At 37.0% G+C, this 22,679-nt stretch overlaps 2 protein-coding genes across 2 annotated transcripts; both read right to left on the reverse strand.

Moving 5' to 3' along the window:
• Positions 1-740: 740 nt before the first annotated feature.
• Positions 741-1,882, reverse strand: LOC136200784 (protein PHOSPHATE-INDUCED 1-like). Its single transcript, XM_065991230.1, has one exon. The coding sequence runs from the start codon at positions 1,837-1,839 to the stop codon at positions 910-912; it is 930 nt and encodes a 309-aa protein (XP_065847302.1). The 5' UTR covers positions 1,840-1,882; the 3' UTR covers positions 741-909.
• An 8,238-nt stretch (positions 1,883-10,120) lies between these two features.
• Positions 10,121-11,193, reverse strand: LOC136200447 (protein PHOSPHATE-INDUCED 1-like). The gene has a single exon (XM_065990824.1). It carries the CDS (start codon positions 11,169-11,171, stop codon positions 10,245-10,247), a length of 927 nt encoding a protein of 308 aa, XP_065846896.1. The 5' UTR covers positions 11,172-11,193; the 3' UTR covers positions 10,121-10,244.
• Between the last annotated feature and the right edge of the window lie 11,486 nt (positions 11,194-22,679).

Genomic DNA, 22,679 nt, shown 5'->3' on the forward strand with positions numbered 1-22,679 from the left:
AAGATGAACTTTTTGATCAATTTAAACTTTCTTTTTGAAAATTCAAGTTTATACCTTTATCTTGAGGTTCACTCCTTCTAGTTTAGCTAGAGAAAAACATCTTTATTGGTTTACGATTAAAACTTTCAGTTTATCGTTTTCAATCTACATCACTTAAAAATTTGTAGGGTTTAGTTAATTTGACTTTTTAGACCTTCTGCTGGTATGAGGTTGGATTTTACGTATTTGGATTGAGGTAATTTTGCCTTTGGATTTTTAGAGGGTAAATTCATCTCATTTTTATTGTAATACCAATTTTTTTTATCAATCAATCTCTTTTTAGAAAGAAATTAGGATTCATATCTAAATTTATTTTGAGTTGTTTTTCATTCTTACAACTTTTAGTTTGTAAATATTCTTTAATGGTTTAGAGTCATAATTAACCAATTTTTTTCTCTCAACCCTTCTGACTTGAAATCTCTCTACCCCACTTTCTATTTTGAAAAAGTTTTGAAATCTCTCAATTTAACTTCTTACAAACTTTTATTATTTCAAATAACGGGTTAGACTATGTTTATTTTGTTTTTGACAAAATAAGTCTTACTTTATTTATTTTTTTACCATTTCTTTTATCTAATGATAGAAAAACAAAGTAAGATTTTTTGTTTTACTATTTTTTTTATCTAATGATAGAAAAACAAAGTAAGATTTATTTTGTAAAAAAACAAAGTAAATAAAATGCATCTCATAACCCATTAATGTCACTAAGTAATTGATCTCAATTTCAAAATAAATCCAACAAAATGACTGCAAACTTCACAATAACTTCAAAATGTGATTTATAAGTAGAAGTAGCAACCAATACAACGAATAAAGAATGAAAGAATTCTTTTACAGTATATAATGTATACAATATGTAGGATATATGAATTAAACCAGAGTAGAGCAAGATTGAGAAGATGGATCAAACAAAGCAGGAACTAGATATTTCCTTCCATTAACACCATTCGCATTATAGCTTGCACCAGTGGTTGAGTCCATCTTCAAATCACCAGCATAACCTGGATAAGCACCCTTTCCATACACACCTGTACATGCTGATGCAGCCTCCAAAGGAGCCTCTTTTGGACCCTGATAGAACCCATTTCCAAATGGGTTCGTCACAGTCCCAGCCAAAAGACTAGCCAAATTAATAACCATTCCATCTAATCCCACATCGTTATTCGGTGCAACCAAAGGCGCGCTCTGTGGTCCATAAATAGGCTGGTGAAATGGCCACGCGCATTGCCCTGGGCATTGAGTCTCCGAATTCCCAACCCAAATGTATGCGAATTTTGAATTTTTGATCTTAGAAGCAGAGCCATGTGTCCCACATCTGCTAGAACAGAACCCCTCAACAGCTACATCTGCTGCTGTTAAAACCACATTAATCGCATACTTTTCTCCACCTCTTTTCGCTAATTCAACGATTTGATTGTTAGTGAGCGATTTCCCTAAAGAATAGGTTTCATCGATGAATTGAGTAGTAGCCAAAGAGAGGGAAAGAGAAGAAGTCGATTTAGAGTTAACAAGATGGTAATATTTCTCAGTAGCTTTCCACCAACTAGAAACAGAGGGTTTGGCCTCAACTTTTTCAGACTGAATGGATGTGATGAAATCAGAAACAATTGCTCGTTGAGAAGGGTTGAATTTGCCATACCAAATCAAATTGACAGAAATTTTCCCATTAAGGAGAGGGCCATGGTGGTACTGGAACAAAACGGTGTCGTCGATGAGTAGCCGAGCAGAGGAATTAAGATGAAACAGAGAGAGAAGACAAAAGAGGGGGAGCAAGAAGTGTGAAGAGAGAAAGGAAGCCATTGATAAGAAAGGAAGTAGAAGACTGGATTTGGAATGAGAAGAAAGAGAAGGGGGGAACAAGTAATTTATAGAGAGAGAAGAGAAGATGGTACGCGGAAATTGGAAAAGTTAGGTGATGGAGTAAACGGTGGTGATGATGGGTAAATATGCCAGCAGAATTAAGCGCGTCAAAATAAAAGGAGTGGCTTAAATTTTCATATGCTTACATTACAGTAGTTGGGCAGCTAACAAGTTTTTGCAACTACGTTACTTCCAATTTTGAGGGGGATATAATACAAACTATCTTGTCTTTTTCCTTAATATTACAACTACACAAAGGGCTAATATCTAGTAATGCTTAGTCAAAGTTTATTCTTTGTTTGACATGGGGTTAATGTATATATACACACACATTAAACTTGAAGTTCTGTGTATTGATTATTAGACAAAACACAGTAGCTTCTACCGTTTTACTCAACGGTTAGTTTTTAGTTTTTAAGCTATATAAATAGCAGACTAGCTGCTAGGTATAAAGGATCGATTATTGTCATCTTTATATTCTGAGGATTTCATTTCTTAATTCCTTCGATTCTCTGTAATTCAATCTTTCAATTCTTGTAATTTGTCTAAACCTTTGGTTAGATTTCTTCAGTAAACACGCATATCTTGTTCAGATCTATTATGGTATCAGAGCCGCTTCCGTGCTAAATCTCAATTCTATTGCGATTGTTTTACTGAAATCTTTGAATCAGAAATCGCATTACTGCAATTTCTCCACCTCTCGATCGTTTTGTCAGCGATCGATTCATTCTTTTGCAATTATTTGCAAAAAATTTCTTTCACAAATCTTCTTTCGTCTTGTTCAGTTTTTTGTACTTTTGGTGTTCAAGCTTGAACAATGGCAAACGAAACTGAAACAGGTACTCAGAATCCATTAAATCAGACTTCTCATGGAGGAAATTCTTCAAATCAAGGGTTTGTGGATCCATCTTTGAATCCGGCTAGTTGCTACTATTTACATCCAGGAGAGAATCCTTCATTGGTTCTTGTAGCGCAGGTTTTGAATGGAAACAATTATCATTCATGGAGCCGTGAATTTCAGAGGGCTCTTCGTGCAAAAAATAAAATCACTTTTATCGATGGATCGATGTCGCTATCTTCAATTAGAATTCAGAATCGACCTGCATGGGATAGATGTAATACCATGATTTTCTCATGGATAACAAGGTCAGTTACTCCTTCTATAGCCAAAAGTGTTCAATGATTTGAATCTGCTGTTGATGTTTGGAATAATTTGAAAAAACGTTTTGCACAAGCTAATTCCCTCAAGATCTCTGAGTTACAGGAAGAATTATATTCTTTCAATCAAGGATCCCTTTCTGTAACAGATTACTACACTGAGCAGATGATTTTGTGGGAGGAACTAATCAATTAGAGGCCACTTTATGTTTGTAATTGCGATCCTGTGTGCAAGTGTTCAACACTCTTAACTAAGATGAAGAATTATCAAGAAGAGGATCAAGTCATTAGGTTTCTCAAAGGTTTAAACTCTGAATTTGCAAATGTTAGGTCACAGATTTTCTTGATGAAACCCATGCCAGATATCACTAATACACTTTCTTTAATTTTGCAACAAGAGAGACAGAATATAGGAAGTGTTTCTACTGAGTCATCTGTGAATTTGGCTAGGGGTCAGTTTTATGACAATAAGAAAAACGGTCCCAAATGTAGTCACTGTGACAAACCTGGGCATACAATTGATCAGTGTTACAAAAAACATGGATTTCTGCTGGTTTTAAGTTCACAAAGAAGAAAGGAGTAGGTTCTCGTAGTGGTGATAATACTACAACTCATGTTGCTGCTGAGAATTTTCCTGTAGACAGTCAACCAGTTGCTTCTACAAATCCTCAAGAACTTATTTCTGGTATCACTTTATCCAAGGACCAATATAATAGGCTGATGAATATGCTGGATAATCCATCATAGGGAACAACAAAATCAGGGCATTCTCATGTCATTGGAAGTGTTATCAATCCAGGTATTTCTATCCCTGTTATTAATAATATCATGAAAGATTCTATGGATATTATGCAACATGGTTGGATTCTAGATAGTGGGGCTACTGACCACATTGTTAATAATCTAGATTACTTTCATACGGTGCATGATACTCATAATATAGTTGTGAAATTGCCTAATAATCAACAGCTTACGGTTACTAAAATAGGGGGTGTTCAGGTTAATGATCGCTTATACTTAAAGAATGTTTTCTATCTACCTTCTTTTACTTTCAATATTATGTCAGTAAGCAAATTAGAATCACATTCACATGTAAAATGCTTATTTGATTCTGATATTTGTAATATTCAGGACACCAATCAACAGCTGACGATTGGTTTAGCTAGATATTACAAAGGATTATACATCATTCCACATGAAAAGCATAATAAAGCATCTCCTAAGCAGTCAACCGTGGGAGCAATTTCTACATCCATTAAGCCTAAGTCACATCATTTTACTAATGAACAGTTGTGGCATTATAGATTAGGGCATTTTCCTATTTCCAAATTTAGTTTGTTGCATGATTTACCAATAACTGTGAAGGAGACATCTCATTCACATTTTGATTGTAATATCTGCCCTCTAGCTAAGCTGAAGAGGCTTTCTTTTCCTGTTAGTATAACACAGACTACTTCAGTTTTTGAACTTGTTCATCTTGATGTTTGACTATCATTGATGATTTTAGTCGTTTTACATGGATATACTTATTAAAAAATAAGGCACATGCACCTAAATGCTTTGAAGGTTTTTATAATTTTGTAGAAACACATTTTTTTGTGAAAATCAGGACCATTAGAAGTGATAATGCACCCGAGTTAGCATTAGGAACACTGTGTCATACAAAAGGTATTTTACATCAACTTTCTTGTCCATATACTCCTCAACAAAATAGTATAGTGGAAGGGAAACATCAGCACTTGTTATCTGTTGCTAGGTCTTTAAGATTTCAAGCATATTTACCTTTAACCTTCTGGGGGGATTGTGTGTTACATGCTGCATATTTGATTAACATAATGCCTACTCCAGTTTTAAGCAATAGGACTCTTTTTTCTGTTTTGTATAACAAACATGTTGACTATATGAACTTGAAAGTTTTTGGTAGTTTAGTGTATGTAGTCAATTTTAAACAGGGTAGGAATAAAATGGATCTTAGAGGAATACCTTGTATCTTTGTGGGTTTTAAATCTCAAGTTAAAGGTTATAGGGTATACAATCTTATAACACATACTTACACGGTCTCTAGAGATGTGAAGTTTGCTGAACATATTTTCCCTTATGCATCCACTAATGTTCATCCTCATTTAATAGACTTTCAAACTTTAAGTCAAGAATGTTTAGTGTCGTTATCTCTTTATAATGATTTTACCGGAGAAAATGGAACTTTTAAAATAACTCATTATAAGTTGGTTTTAAAAAATCTATTATGCATTTATAGTTAGTTTTAAAAATCTATCACACATCTATAATTTATTCATTCAATCCTCATGCACATAAAATCGTTGAGCTGTCATCTTTGATAAATGAAGCGGCATAAAGAACGAACTCACACGCTTTTCTTATTCCTATATAGCATGCATGGCACCCAACTTTAAAAAATGACAGATCAACATTTTGTATGTAGGAGATTCAAATGAGCTAACTATAAGTGTGTGATAGTTTTCAAAAACATTTATAAACGTGTGATAGGTTTTTAAAGCCAACTATAAGAGTGTGATAGATTATTTTAAAAGTTCAGATTGCTAATAAACAAAACGTACCAAGTTTAAGAATGTAAATATGCATTAAGTATATAGGTAAATCACTTTAGACCTGATTTGATTATATAGCAGTCATAAAAGTTAAAATTTAGATTTTTTAAATTCAATAAAAATATTTGGATTGATTTTTTCTTATATAAAATACAATTATATTTTTTTAATTCTTTTTTGGTGTATTTATAAATTTGTGATCTGTTAGTTATTTGTGAGTTATAAAATGACGCATATGTGAAACATAGATAACAAAATCACTCACTGAAAAAATATTTTGATGAATTATTTTTTAAAGGTAAAAAAATATAATTAAACCCCTGAACTTTACCTGCTTTGAGGATCAAGCCTCTGATTAATTATTTTTCCACATTAAACCCTTGATCTTTGTTTTTATTATGGATTTGGCCCTTATTTAACTTTTTTGTCAAGTTTAGGAGCTGAGAATATCAATTTGACGATTCTAATATTGAAAATCACAAAATGGGAGAGGAGAAAATCGAGTTTGGAAGAATATACTGGAAATTAATTTCTATAATTTCAACAAGCCGAATCGCACTAACGATATATGCAATCCAAACTCGACGAAAAAGTTAAATAAGAGTCTAATCCATAATAGAATCAATGATCAATGACTCAATGTAGAAAAATAAATGATCAGAGGCTTAATCCTTAAAACAGCCAAAGTTCAGGAGCTTAATTATGTCTTTTACTTTTTTTAAATTGACTCAACTTAACAACATTAGAACTAAAATTGTTATTTCGTTTTTTTTTTTGCTGAGAAAAATTACATCATTTTAACGATTGAAGTAGATTGTTTAAGGATATTTTTGCACCTTCCTCCTAATTTTTTTCTATTATAATATTTTGTGTTAAGCTCCAAATTTACTTCTTTTTTTTTTTTTCGAAAACGTAAATTTACCTTTAATGATTTCAAGTCAAATCAACTTTACACATACTTGATAGAAAAATGATGTTATTTGAATTAAAGAATTAACGCATAAAATAAATAAATTACAAATTTTACAATACATAAATTTAATAAAACATTTACAAATTTAACAAACACTCTAAACCACTTAAATTATTAAAAATATTAATAATATATAAAAAATATTTATATATATTACAAAAGTAGCAGATAGGGTAATAGCCCTGTTTGGTAAAGAGCATTTCGGAATAAAAATAGCGGTTTTAACCAATTTTAGCGGTTTGACCACTGAAACCGTTGATTGGAGTGTTTGGTGGAGAGAGGTTTGTGAAAGAGTTTTGGGATGAAAACACTAATTTAGAAAAAGCTTCTTTTAGGAGCTTTTTCAATTAGCGGTTTGCAATATTAAAATTAATGGACTTCTTTAACCCTAATAGATAGACTCCTCCTCTAATATTAAAAAAAGAAATGCCCTTATTCGTTTTTTGCACAAACCGCTATTATCAATCAGCTAATTTTTACAAACAGGTCTACACAAACAGCTAGTCAAATCAGCTAATGTAATCAGCTAACAGCTAATTCCCAAACATGGCCAATAGGTACCGACAGGTAATTTCATACCCCTTTTAAGTAATTATTTGAATCCCATATCCCTTTATACAGAGTTCTAAATACTCCCGTTAGAATCAAATGATGTCTCATGCATTTTATGATGAAAGTTGTGTCATTTTTGCCTAGTTTCAATAATAATTATCAGTAGTTATAACAATTTTTGAAAGTGTTGGTTTTAAAAGTGAAAAAATGCTTCAATTACATGGTCCAGTATAAATGTCCGATGTTAAATTTATCATCTGACACCGAATTGAGATGTTTAGACACTAACATTTACACTTGATAATATTATCGGTTCATTTACATTTCGTACAATACTAGATTTAGAAGAAGAAAATAAGCGGAATTAACTTACAGAATTATTTTGAAGAAAAATACAATTGATAAATGATTTCAGATAATAATTTAAAACATGGCATTATAATAGTTTGGAAAATGAATTTATGAAGGGGGATGGAAGTTGTTTGCTAAATAATTTTTGACATAAATAAAATACTACCTTCTTTTTTTAAAAAAAAAAAAATGGAAAGGGACAGAGGAACATTCTAACTGGCAACTCACACACAAGGAAATGGTCTAATTATTTTTATATAGCATTTTTTTTTTTTCAAATAGAACATAATCATGATGGATGATGGATTCGGTTAATATTACTCATTCGTTCCAGATTCTCAAAACATAAAAACTCAAAACTCTTAATACCCGAATTCAATGGCGGAACCAAAACTCAAGATGACCTAGAGCTCAACTTTTTAGTAACAATTTTCTTTTTCACTTGAATAAAAATTTGTCTTTCTCCTTATAATCAAGAATTTATCCATTCTTATTACAAAACCAACAACAATAAAAATGCATTAAACATAACATTCAGATAAGAAAAGTAGGAGAAAAAAAAAAGAGGCCTAATACATTACCATCTCTCTGAACTTGTCCAAAATAGTAGATTTGTTCCCTGAACTTTGCAAGTGTTTCACCAGTTCTCTAAACTTGTTTATTTCGTATCACCAGCTCCCTAAAATTGTCCATAAAAATAGATTAGCTCCCTGAACTTTGCAAGTTGTTAAAGAATAAGCAAGTTTGGGGAGTTGGTAAGACACCTGCAAAGTTCAGGTAGTTAATCTACTTTTATGACAAGTTTAGGGAGCTGGTGATACGAAATAAGCAAGTTTAGGGAGCTGGTGAGACACTTACAAAGTTCAGGGAGCTGATGATGTATTAGGCGAAAAAAAGACAAAACTAGAAACCGATAAGCACGCAAGATAAAAGATGGACCTACAAATCAAACAAGGTTAGAAGTGAAAAAATTAGGACTTGTTGGGAAATAAAGTTCATGAATGTAATCTCACCTGAGTCGAATCTATAGGATGAGATGAATTTGTAACTGAGTAACATAACATGCTCTTTTTATTTTATTCTTTCTGTTTTAATTAATTGAAACAACACCGTTTAAATCAAATGAGTATCTGTATTGTCAATATCCATGGCACCATTTCAATTATTTAAAATAGAAACAAAAAAGTTATTCAGTTCTAATTCAACCTATTCTCAATACGACCACCATGATATGACGCTACAGTTTCTTCCGTCGGAATTAGGGGGGCTCGAATATTATTTTCCACCAATTTTTGACGGCTTGTCAAGGCTCCAGCCCATGCTAGCGCACCCTTAGTTTCGCCACTACTCAAACCCAAATATATAAAATTCTTAAATATCTCCAATCCTACCCTTTGCATGTAGTTGTCAACATGAGCTGAATATATCATATTCTCCGAACCCGTCAATGTACTTCAATCTAGAATATCACTACTCACCCATGAACCAGCCGGGTAACTACAACCCTCTCATATCTTCCACAACCTTATATGGTTCATGAAAATTGAAACATAAATCATTTTGGAGCCGCTGCAATTCATCAAGCATCTTTGCAGTGCAAGCACACTTATTCAATGTTGACACTATGCTTCTTTCAAGAGGAAAGTTGGGGAAATCATTAGTAAACCAAGATGAATTCATTGATAGATGAACTTTTTAGTTGAACTCAATTTAGAGAGTGATTAATGATAGGTGAAGTAGGGAATAGTGGTTTAATTTTATAGATGAAAATATAGTCGTTCGAATATAGTCGTTGGAATATAGAATATAGTCAAGTAAATTATATATGCGATGTACAACTTTTACCATGTTTCACATTATGGTGTACAAGCTTCATTTTTACACACAAAACTCCACAACTTTATAGTGATCTCTCACTAAAGTGTACAACCCATAAATATGATCCATCAACGCAATCAACTTGCTACATCATCAATTTTTAACCCATTTTTAATAAAAATGACACTCACCCATCTTCTTCAACCTTATATCTACATCATTATTTCTCCTTCATTTTTTTAAGCGTCTCCTCTATCTCTCTAGCTCTCCATTTCTACATAATAATAATAATAATAATAATAATAATAATATATATATATATATATATATATATATATATATATATAGACTTTTTCACCCTTCTCTTTATATGAGGTTGGATTTTATGTATTTGGCTTGAGATAATTTTGCCTTTGGATTTTTAGAGGGTAAATTCATCTCCTTTCTATTGTAATACCAATTTTTTTTTATCAATCAATTTAGACAGAAATTAGGATTAGTATCTAAACTTATTTCTATCTAAACACCAATTTTTTTTCCCATCTCTGTTTGTTTTGATAAAGTTCCAAATAATAACTGAGTCCTCATAATCAGTGTCACATGTAATTTTTTTATTGCTTTTAGGATGTTTTGGCTCTAAAAGAATTTAGTTAATTAATACATGGATGAAAGTGTAACTTCTTATAAACTTTTATTATTTCAGCTAAACCCTTTAACTTAGATGTCACTCGTAATTGGTCTCAGTTTTTTTAAAAAAAATCCAACAAAATGAGTGCAAAATTAATAATAACTTCAAGATGTCATTTATAAGCACAAGTAGCAATCAATACAAATTAATATGTTTATTTATATATGCAAAACGAATAAAGAATGAAAGAATTGTTTTACAGTGTATGATGTATACAATATGTAGTATATATGAATTAAACTAGAGTTGAGCAAGATTGAGTAGATGGATCAAACAAAGCAGGAAGTAGATATTTCCTCCCATTAACACCATTTGCATTATAGCTTGCACCAGTGGTCGAGTCCATCATCAAATCACCCGCATAACCAGGATAAGCACCCTTTCCATACACACCTGTACAAGCAGATGCAGCTTCTAAAGGAGCTTCTTTTGGACCCTGATAGAACCCATTCCCAAACGGGTTCGTCACAGTTCCAGCCAATAGACTGGCCAAATTAATAACCATTCCATCTAATCCCATATCGTTATTCGGTGCAACCAAAGGCGCGCTCTGTGGCCCATAAATAGGTTGATGAAATGGCCACGCGCATTGTCCTGGACATTGAGTCTCCGAATTCCCAACCCAAATGTATGCGAATTTTGAATTTTTGATCTTAGAAGCAGACCCATGTGTGCCACATCTACTAGAACAGAATCCTTCAACAGCTACATCTGCTGCTGTTAAAACGACATTAATCGCATACTTATCTCCACCCCTTTTCGCTAATTCAACAATTTGATTGTTAGTAAGAGATTTTCCTAAAGAATAGGTTTCGTCGAGGATCTGAGTGGAACCCAAAGAGAGGGAAAGAGAAGAAGTGGATTTAGAGTTAACAAGATGGTAATATTTCTCAGTGGCTTTCCACCAACTAGAAACAGAGGCCTTTTGGGGTTCAACTTTTTCTAGGGATGTGATGAAATCAGAAACAATAGCTCGTTGAGAAGGTTTGAATTTTCCATACCAAATCAAATTGACAGAAACTTTCCCAGTAAGGAGAGGGCCATGGTGGTACTGGAACAAAACGGTGTCGTCGATTAGTAGCCTAGCAGAGGAATTAAGATGAAACAGAGAGAGAATAAAAAAGAGGGGGAGCAAGAAATGTGCAGAAATAAAAGAAGCCATTGATAAATACTAAAGAGAAGAGATGAAGTGAAGAAGATTGGAATGAGAAATAAGAGAAGGGGAAAAGAGGTATTTATATAGAGAGAGCTGAACTGAGAAGATGCTACGCGGAAATTGGGAAAGGAATGGCCAATGGTTGTTTAGCTGGACAAGTACTGTAATATCGGGATGCGCCAAGGAGAAGTACGCCATGAGCAATTCGCCATAATAGAAGGCTTGCTCGCCAGCCATATATTCAGCTTCGCCTAAAGCATCCTCATGATTTTTGGCATCTGTCGCAATCTTTTCCTTCAGCTTCCCAATCTCCACATCTCTGAGGACTAAGGCGGCAGTGGCAGAGGCAAGATTCGCGTTAGCAGAAGCAATGCGCGCATTGGCATCCGCTACATCTTTTTCCAGCTTTTCAATGGTTGCCTTGTCAGCCACATTTTGGAGGAGCTCGGCCTCCATAGCACGCATGCGAGTGTACAACTGACAAAAACAAACAGCTCAGTCAAGAGGAAAAAATGAGTAAGGGATCAATATCTTTTACGAAATCCTTACTAAAGGAACTTACCATAAGGAGCTCCGTTTTCCCCTTTTGTGCGTGGATGGAACCAGGAATTTGGTTCTGGCTCCTCTGCACTTCACCCACCTGGCCCAGGGCTTCATCCAAATCATTTAGGATGGCTTCATTCTCGAAAGATCCTTGGGCTCCAAATTTGGCGGACCAGTATCCACCAATATCGGGCTTCGCCGTCTACACAAGCGTCCAATAGTCAAAACTCAAAGTTCAAAACTCGATAAACGGATAAAAGTAAAAGATAACCTACCTGTGCTATCTCCCCAACAGGCCTGGCGGACCTCATGGCATCCACCATAATCTTGGGACCTCCAGTGGTTGTGGGCTTCCTTCTCTTTAGTGGCGGATCAGCCGCTATCTCCGCAGGGCGTTACCCGGAATCCGTTGGGGGATTCGCCGTTTGGTCCTTCTTACGCGCTTCCGCCTCTAAAAACTTCCTACGCTTCTCTGCAATAGCGTGATTGGCCTTAGATAAACCCCTGCCAAAGCAAACATTAAAGTAATCAAGGTTCATGAAGAAATAAAAGGTACCTTGGTCAAATTGCGTAATCTTTGAGTAAACAAATTGATCCCCTTCTCGGCGAATCAACGGGATATCACTCATCATGAAAGCTAAGTCATCTGCATATGACCATGCATCCGCCTTAATCTGCTTCATGAGCTCCGCCACCTTCTCATCGCTGTCAGTCAAAATTCGCATATCGCCCGCCATATGTAATGGCCTAGGGTTCTAAAACGAAGGAAAGCCTAATGGTTCGTCCTCTTTTATCTTAACGTAGAAGAATCTCTCATCCCAGCAATGGACATTAGACATTTTGTCACAGAAGGGCGAATATACTCCGAATTTGGCGAACGTAAGATAGGATTCGGATTTCCGTTTCGATGGTTTGTGAAAAGCTCTAAAAATACGACCTGTATACACCACTCCTAAATTTGAGGCGAGGTAGCAGTCTAAAGCGATATATAACCAACAGTTCAGGTGTAGTTGGCTAACTGTGATATCGAAGTAAGAGAGGATGTCCGACATCATTTTTGGAAGAGGAAGTCGGAACCCTCTCTCCACATGACTACAGTATACAGTAAGAAAACCATTAGGCGGATAGGAAGGACGTTGATGAGTTGCGGGGAGCATCGTCTCATAGTTCTTGATCCATGGAAAGCGATTCGCCAGATCCATTAGATCCGCGGCACTAATACGAGACGGAGTGGACTCCGCTCGGGGGTTCTTTTTTTTAGGAAAGACTGAGGAAGAGGCCATTGTCCCCGGAAACCACCTAGACGCACTAGCCGGAGCGGCTGGGTTCCTAGTGGAACGAGTTTGATAGGGATTACGCGCCGAGTTACTCAACCCGGTTAAATCAGCGCTAACTGTCTCCTCGGAGGAAGATGAGTTCTCCGATGAAGATGTGGTCCAGCTAAAATCGACTGCAATTTCCGAGGGAGAAGCCAAATTAAAAAGTTCCGAAGTTGATCTAGAGGATGAGGACGAACTCCTAAACATTCAGAGAAAATTAAAGAGGAGAAGGTGCACTTACATGTGAAATCAAAAGCTTCTAAAACTCTGAAAAATCCGGGAGAAAGCTTCACGCAGAAGAATGAAAGGGAAGACGAAATGATGGGGAGAGAAGAAGAGGAAGGAAAGAAAGAAGTCTTTACTCACCTAAGACAGTGTGTCCGTCACACGTGTCATTCATCGATTGGCCTCGAACAGAGTGCTCATTAATGCAGGTATATATGACGGCGCGCAGAAGCTCAAAAGCCCTAAAGGACTTTAAAGGCATTTGGGGGGGGGGGCTTCTGATAACATAGTGATATTATCTCGAGGACTGAAAGAGATATTGATCTTGGGACCGCCGCGTATCATCCTCCAAAGGAAAGTTAGAAGGCGGATCTCTATGGTCCAATTCAGGGAGATCCGCTGGCGAACCTACGAGGGCGAATCTCCTCTCTCACCTGATTCGCCACTGTAACGGCTGGGCACCGACTCGGCCATAAAGATCATTAAATAAGCTATCAATTAGCTAACCGCCAGGTTAAAGATAACTTGTAACCGCCAATTAATGGAGCATTAATGGAGACTCTCTAGTTGCCAAAGGTTACAACTTCTAAGCTATATATAGCCTACATCTCTAGGCTATTAAGGTACACATTCATACATCCCTTGTCAATTCAGTTTGCTTTCTCGATTCCTCTTACTGACTTTGGCATCGGAGCTTCCCCCCGTCGAACCCAACGACGCCCCCACAGGGACGGAAGCTAATCAGAATTTCTCTATTTGTCATCAATCTTCAATGAGAAGCATTCAATATTTGGTGATGTGGAAGATATTTGAAAAAGCGTCTTATATTAAAAAGAAAAATTTTAAATATTAAAAAATTACAACAAGTCAATTCATCTGGATCTAAATAATCAAATTAATAAAATAAAAATAATAAAAACTAAATTAAATTTTAAAAAAATTGAATTTTTTCCACACGGGCGTCAGGCTATCGCGCCTCCACCTATGGTGTGGCGTGATATTCATACGCCGCACCAGAGGTGGAGGCGTGATAGCCTCACGCCCTACCTCACGAATCTGAATTCCCCAAAAATCCAAATTCGAATAAACAAAACGTCTAAAAATCAACAAAATCAAACAGAATTTCGTAACATTAGTCCTTTTCCTTTGTCGCCCCTCTTCCGATCCATGTTTTCGTTGATAAATTAGTCCGGAGTTGTTCCAAGAGAGTTTGAGAGGATTTGAGAATTTTAAAATTTGGTAAAAGGGTATTTTCGTCCTTTCACATGGTTAGGGTTGGGAATTTGCAGCTCGATATAGTAATTCACTAAAAAAAATGGCTTAATACATCATTTGTCTATGAACTTGTCCAAAAAGCTTGATTAGCCTCCTAGATTTTCAAAGTGTCTTGATAGCCCCTTCAACTTGCATAAAATGTTCGGTCATAAAATGTAATCAATTAATCACTCGGTTGCAAAAAAAAAAGTAAATTAAATGTGAAATATGTATTGTACGCATCTTAAAAAAAGTAAAACGACCAAGATAAGGTTATATGGTTCTAATATATAGAAGATAAGTTTTATAGTTGAGCAAATAACAACTTTATTTTTAATTTAGTTTTGAATTATGTAATAACAATTTAAGATACATCTTACTTACATGTAACTGACTTTATTACACCCCCAATAATCAATTGATTACATTTTACACAAATTTAATCGACTAAATGAACATTTTTTTTATTGTTTTTGACAAAGTAAATCTTATTTTAGGTATGAAAATACAATCATTATGGTAAAAAAAGGGACAATTACAAAACTAGTACTTTTTAAGGGGTTAGTTTTCATTTCTAACACACTTTCAAAATCTCACCAAAACTAACACATTTCATTAACTAAATTCCAACCTTACCCTCATCTCTAACACTCCGCTCCCGCTCTTCAACATTCGAACTTCCATCACTCTAACCTAACACCCCTCTATTCCTCTCTCTAACTTTCCGGCGATTCATTGGCCGATTCTGTACATTTCATCCAGCGAATCTATGTTGCTTGGAGTTGACATGGCGAGAACACCAAGCTCAGACAACGAATCGAACTCAGAAGGAAGAACGAAAATGAGGGTAAATAACTTGACTTTACATTTGCGTTTCTATCTTCTATTAGATGTACATTTGTTGTGTTTGAAAAGGAACATTTCGTTTCGTTTCGTTTCGTTTACTGCTTCTGGTGTTAGGGTTTTTTTCTGGGTTCGTCTGGTGTCAAGAAGTCATTTGGTTTGGTTGAAATTCGTCGATGTGTATGTTCATCGGCAACCTAATTGTAGATAGTACATAGTCATAGACATCCTAATGGCCGATAGAACATCCATATCGTCGATCATTTTGCCGATAGAACATTCATATCGACGTTATATTACCGATAGAACATTCATATCGACAAACTATTACTGATAACTCTCTTATTCTAGATGGGAACAACATCGGCGTCTATAGACGCCGATATGGAACCATATCGGCGAGTACGTAGGATCATATCGGCATGTCCGTAGGACAAATGGGGTCATGGAAGGTGTGTATATAGTCGATATGGGACCATATCGGCGTCTACATAATCGATATGGGAGCATATCGACGTATATATACAATATTGAACATATTGAACTCCTGATTCAAAAGGCACAAACTCTCAGATTATCAATACAGAAATTATCAATACACAAATTACCAATACACAAATTATCAATACAAAAATTATCAGTACAGAAATTATCAATACACAGATTATCAATACAGAAATTATCAATACACAGATTATCAGTACAGAAATTATCAATACAGAATATAGAGTACACTATTTTCCAGCTGAGTTTTTAGAACAGCTTGCTTCACCTGATACTGTTGGTGCAAGCCGAGATGGAACTCGTAACATACTAGTACAAGTCGCTCGATTATGACCAGTATGCTGGCATCTGGTGCACCTTGTCGGAGTTACCTCCTCGCCCCTTGACGGTATTCGGCTTTGATTTCTCGGACGTCCAACTCTAGGCGCAGCCTTTTTAGGAGGAAGCACCCGCTTAGGAGGCTCACAAACTTTCCATTCAGACTGGTGGCCTAGTGGATGTATGGGTTCATGGTATGACAATCGTACAGTCTCATTTTTGTAGTAGCGATGCACCCACGCATATTCATTCTCTAATCGATGCATTGATGCAATCTTACATACATGTCTGCATGGAAATTATGGCAATTGCCATTTCCTAGACGTGCATGTTCCCGCGCGTAGATTCACTATTCCACCCTTACCTCGATCGCCGATTTCAAAATTGTGAGCATCAATGAGCTTATATGAACACTGAACTGACTTATTGACATGTTTATGCATCTTCTCGTTATAAAATGCGGACAAATATGTCTCCTGTTCCCCTGCAAAAACATTTTCAATATATGAGTACATAAGAACTATTAGTACATTATACCAGGGACGAGGTCCTAATATCATACCTGCTTTTGTGCGTCTCTCATGAAACCATGCTTGGAGGATTGTCCTTATATACTCAACCAACAATGTGATCAGTAGACGTCTACCATCTCTCATTCTCGCGTTGAATGATTCTGATATGTTTGTCGTCATAATGTTATACCGACGTGCGCAAAAGTATGCACGTGTCCATTTCTCTCGACGAGCTTCCTCTAGGTAGTACGCTGCCCCCGGACTTATACTACGAAGTCTGGCGAATCTTTCCTGGAAATCAGAGGTCCGCCAGGCTTTTACAACTTGCCAATACGCTATGTCTAACTTTTTCCCACCCCCAAACTTAGCCTTCACATTTTGTTTCAAATGCTGAGCACAACTTCCATGTACCGCATTTGGATACACCATATTGACTGCATAATCAATACTCTTGTTCCTATCTGATATTATGACGAGGTCTTCATATAATGGCATCACATCGGGTTTATTCCATCTACAAAACTCAACGAAACCAACAATATCACTGTCATCCACAATGTGTGCTAATTATCTAAAAAGTTTATTTGGACCGTATGTTGTGTGCATTGCCATTTGTATGTCAAAACAGGTTGCATCAACATTCAAGGAAGCGTGAATTCTATCTCTCAAAGTTTGGTAATCAGTTGGCGTTGAAAAATGGAGCACCTTCGATTGACCACCAACGTATATCATAGTGTCTATGGGCCCCTCTTTTTTTCATTCTCCATCCCACGAAACCATACACAGACAAATATTCAGGGTAGACATATTTCTGCATTACCATAAACACAGAAGTAAATTATATATTATTGTAACTAAAAGAAGAAAGCTAACGAAAATTATATATTATTGGTATACACACTTCAAACTATAAGATATGCCGATATATGTCGATGCAACTTACATATAGACACATATCGGCACATATCTATAATGCATTCTCGTGATAGATGTCGATAGTGACCATGTATCGACTGATTTCGACAGAAGATCAAAAGTCGTTTATCTAGAATGATCTGTTAAGCAGTGCCTTAATTGCATGTAATGATCACTTTGACTGCCACGCGTCTTCGAATATCACTCTAAGCATTTAATACGTCGATATATGTCGATACAACCTAGATTTCGACACCTATCGACACATATCGACGTATAACGGCACGTATCTGCGAAGTATTGTCTGTATATATGTCGATAGTGCTCTTATATCGACATATATCGACGGAATATGAATAGACGTTTTTCTATAATGATCTATTAGTGAGCATTAAATGCAGGTAATGATTAATTTGACTTTCACTCTTCTTCGAATATCACTCTATAGTCTGTTGAGATTCCCCATGCATATTACAGTTCCTTCATCTATAAATAGACTCGTTGTCAGTTCATACTTTATTATTCATTCTAGTAAACTCTTCAGTTCTCAAGTTTCTCAAAACAATGGCAGCGACACCACCAGGATCACCACAGTCGCCGCCACCACCACCACCTCATCCTCTGCCCGAGTTTGAAGAACTCATGGTTGCTTTCATCCTTTCGTTCCGTGATGGAGACACGGACGAAATAGTGAGGTTCATACGGGGCATGGCACACACCATGTCTTGGGCTACAGAAGAAACGTCTGACCTTCTGGAGTCAGTCATGGGACAAAACCGGCGGCTGAAGAGGACAGTAAGGCGCCTCAAGAGGGACTTGGAGAAGTCCAGGAAGGACTACGCTGAGGCGTTAATGGGTCCTGAGTACCAATAATTATATGTTTGTTTCGTTTTTAATGTTTACGTACTTTTATTAGGTGTTTTGTATTTGTTTCTTTTTTTTTGGTTTATGTGTTTTGTGTTTGTTACTGTGTTTTTTTCGTTTTTTTTATGTTTTATGTATTTCTTTCCTTAGTTTAATATAAAATATAAAAATATGGTTATGTCTTATGTGCTTTGTGTTTGAAATTTATGATTCAGAATGGAAAATCATACATTTCTGTATGTCGATATTCATCTTATATCGACATATATCGACACAATCGGGAAAATCGCAGATTGAAGTTCCAAATCAACTGCATCTTCTTACAACAATGTCACTCATTTTAGGGTTTCGCACGAACAGTAATAACATGAAATGGCAACAGCAACGATTTACATTGGGTTTTAGAGAAACAAAATGATACATATTAACCATGAATAGGATGAAGCTTTAAATATTGTAAATAAATGTAAAACTTACATGATTGTGTATAAAATCTTGAAGCACACACTGTGGGTTGGATTGAATGTTGATTGGCGTCTGTAAATTGATCCCGTTCTTTAGAGAGAGAGATAGTGAGAGAGAGCGAGAGCGAGAGCGGGAAGAAAATGGGAAAATGGGGGGAAAGACAACGTTATAAAATGTTAGAGATGAGGGTAAGGTTGTAATTTAGTTAATGAAATGTGTTAGTTTTGGTGAGATTTTGAAAGTGTGTTAGAAATGAAAACTAACCCTTTAAAAGGTGCTAGTTTTGTAATTGTCCCTAAAAAAACAAAATAACCATACTTGGTATAAACAAAATAAACATGGGAATAAACATGGAAGGCAACTAGCTAATTCACCAAAGTAACAAAGAACATACTTTGAGCAAGCATTGTTACAATTTAGCCCTTGGATACTTATAGTATTAATTAAGCAAAAAGACAAATAGTATATAGTTGCAAAAGCTTGTTAGCTGGCCAACTACTCATAGATCCCCAGTTCGCCGTTCCCGAACTAGAAGATGTGGCCAAATTTAACAAGATGACGGACGCCAAGGAGTACATCCGCGGATATGTTCGGAAGTGGATGAAGGGACCCGTGGAGGAAACCAAGCCGTCCACCACTATCTTGGTTGAGGAAACTAAAGAAGTGCCCCCGAAGGTGGATGAAGAGCCGATACCTGAGCACACTCTTCCCCATGATCCTGCATCCTCTGTGGAGAAGGATGTATCTCTGGCCGGCGTATCTGGGGATGTGGAGAAGGAGGCCCCTCAAGCAAGCGTCGTAAGCAAGGATGGTGCAAAGGAGGATGCTCCCATTGTTGTTTAGTTTGTTCTACTTATGATTTTTGTAAGAAAAAAACTTTTAAGTACAATTTGGTTGATCCTTTATGGCAGCTATTTTATTTTACCATTACGTTTGCGTAAGGGAACATATAGGCATATTTAGGATTTATGTTGGAGTAGGTGGCCATCCATACTCCATTGTATGAACCTTTGTGAAGGTTTGAAGCTGTTCTATTCCTTCTTAGAGGAAGTAAAGCTGCCCAGTGGATCTATTTGCTACCTATCTTTGAGGTGAAATGATCCGCCCGTAGGACTTGTGAATCCTTCTTGGGGAAGGACATATAAGAGAGTGTAAAGACCTTGCATCTAAGCATCGTTTTAACTCTATTGGAGATTGGGATCCGCCCAGAGACGGATCCGCCCATAAGGTTGATTCTCTTATGTCTGATGGAAAAAAAAGTAGCTATGAGATAGCGATATGTGGAGCGTTGGATGCCCCCCTTCTTTTTAAGATGGGAATATTGATATTGCTGCAATAAACTTTAAAAAGAACATAGATAATAAAACAAATGATGTTTATTAATGGGAGAAATGTTTTATTACGGCAAGCAGGTCTTATAGGTGAGCCTCATTAAAACCTTTAATAAGAAAAAACCACATGGGAAAAAGCTTATTAAAGGAAAAAGAGTACTCAAGACCATGTGTACACTTTATTTTCTGACAAAATATTTACGGAGATTTTGGAGGTTCCATGTGCGCGGCAATACATTACCCTCCATGTCTTGAATTTTAAACATGGCGAATCCAATTTTCTCCACTATCTGATATGGACCGTCCAATTGAGCCCTAACTTGCCTTTGCCTTCTCGAGACTAGATTTTATCGGCCTTTCGGAGTACAAGGTCACCCACGTTCAAATCTACAAGTTTAGCATTTTTATCATGGTAAGCGGCGATCCGCTGCTTATACGCCGCTAGGCGTACATAGGCTTGGTCTCTTCGATCGCCTACTTGATCCAGACGTTCCCTTAGTCTTTTTCCATTGTTCTCTTCGCAATAAAAGGCCACTCTATCACTAGGGACCTGTATTTCCACCGGGATCACGGCCTCGACCCCATGTGATAGGGCGAACGGTGTTTCTCCTGTGGCCGTCCGAGGAGTGGTGCGATAAGCCCATAGAACGCTCGTCAGCTGATCCGCCCAGTTCTTATCATGTTCTCCCAGTCTCTTCTTTATTCCCTTTACGATCGTCCGATTCGTAACTTCGGTCATTCCATTTGATTGGGGATAATAAACGGAGGCAAATCTATTCAGGATGCCCAATCCTTCACAAAAAGCTTTGAATTCGCTATAGTTGAACTGTGTTCCATTATCAGTGATGATGGTATGTGGAACACCGTATCTCCCCACAATATTGTCTTTGACGAACTCCACCATTCGTTCTGCTGTGATGGAGGAAACAGCTTCAGCTTCTACCCATTTGGTGAAATGGTCTACTGCCACTACCACGTACCTCCTTTGTCGGCGAGTCGGAGGAAATGGGCCAACAATGTCAATGCCCCAGAGGGAAAATGGCCGTCCTTCTATGATGGGCCTCTGGATATGTTTGGCAGTATATGACTCATTTGCATGAATCTGGCAACTATGACAAGATTCTACCAATTTTTGGGCATCCAATTCGGCCGTGGGCCAATAGAAACCCGCTAACCTTGTTTTCTTCAAGATCGTGGCGGATGCTTCATGTGCCCCACATGATCCCTCATGTAGCTCCTTGAGGATTTGTTGTCCCTCCTCCGGCAAAATGCACTTCAGCCAAGGATGGCTAAAAGATTTTCTGTAAAGGCCGTCATTGATCATGGAGAAATAAGCAGCTCTCCTCACTATCCGCCGTGCCTCTTCTTTGTCCTTAGGTAAAGTTCCATTTAACAGATATTGGCGGATGACCGATCTCCAATCATCCTCTACCGTTGTGAGTAGGGATATTTCCTCTGAGGCGAAGGCTGGAGCTATTTTAACTTCGAAGGGACAATCTGGATCTGTCCAGTTCTCTTCACTAGAGGCCATTTTGGCTAAATGATTCGCTTCAGTGTTTGATCCACGGGGTACATGAACCAGCTCCCATTTGGTTTCTTTTGCCTCGAGGCGATCTAACAACTTCTTAACTTCTGCTACATATTTGGCCAAAACATCATCTTTCACCTCGTAATTCTTGATCACCTGATTAACCATTAGTTTGGAGTCACTGTAGATCACGATCCGCTCAGGAGTGATCTCCTGGAGTAGGCGCAGTCCCAATACTAGAGCTTCATATTCAGCGGCATTATTAGTTGCATGAAAATTCAATTTTGCAGTGTACTGTAACTTTATATATTGAGGACCTTTGATCACAACGCCTATGCCTGCTCCATCCGCCGAAGAGGCGCCATCGGTATACATCGTCCACTCTTCCAGTGGAGGCTTAGGATGATCTATCCCCTCTTCAGTGAATTCATTCACAAAGTCTGCTAAGACCTGACTCTTCAAAGCCGACCTGCTTTCATACCTTACGTCGAATTCACCAAGACGGATTGCCCACTCTATCAACCTTCCAGAAGTGTCCGGCTTCTGCAACACTTTTCTAATAGGTATACTCGTTCGAACCACTACAGTATGAGCCTGAAAATATGGCCTAAGGCAAATAGCTGTGGTGACTACGGCCAACGCCATCTTATCCAACTTAGAATATCTGGTTTCAGCATCTTTCAGAACCTTGCTCACATAATAAATCGGAAACTGCTGGCCATCCTCCTCCCGTATCATTACGGTGCACACATCTTTATCCATAACCGATACATACATATAGAGATCCTCTCCCTTTTCTGGCCGACTCATCATGGGCGGCTCCGCGAGAAACTGTTTGATCCCATCAAAAGCTTTTTCGCAATCCTCATTCCATTCGAACGCCTTCTGCTTCT

Source organism: Euphorbia lathyris, chromosome 7 (genome assembly GCF_963576675.1).
Source record: "Euphorbia lathyris chromosome 7, ddEupLath1.1, whole genome shotgun sequence".
NCBI lineage: Eukaryota > Viridiplantae > Streptophyta > Magnoliopsida > Malpighiales > Euphorbiaceae > Euphorbia > Euphorbia lathyris.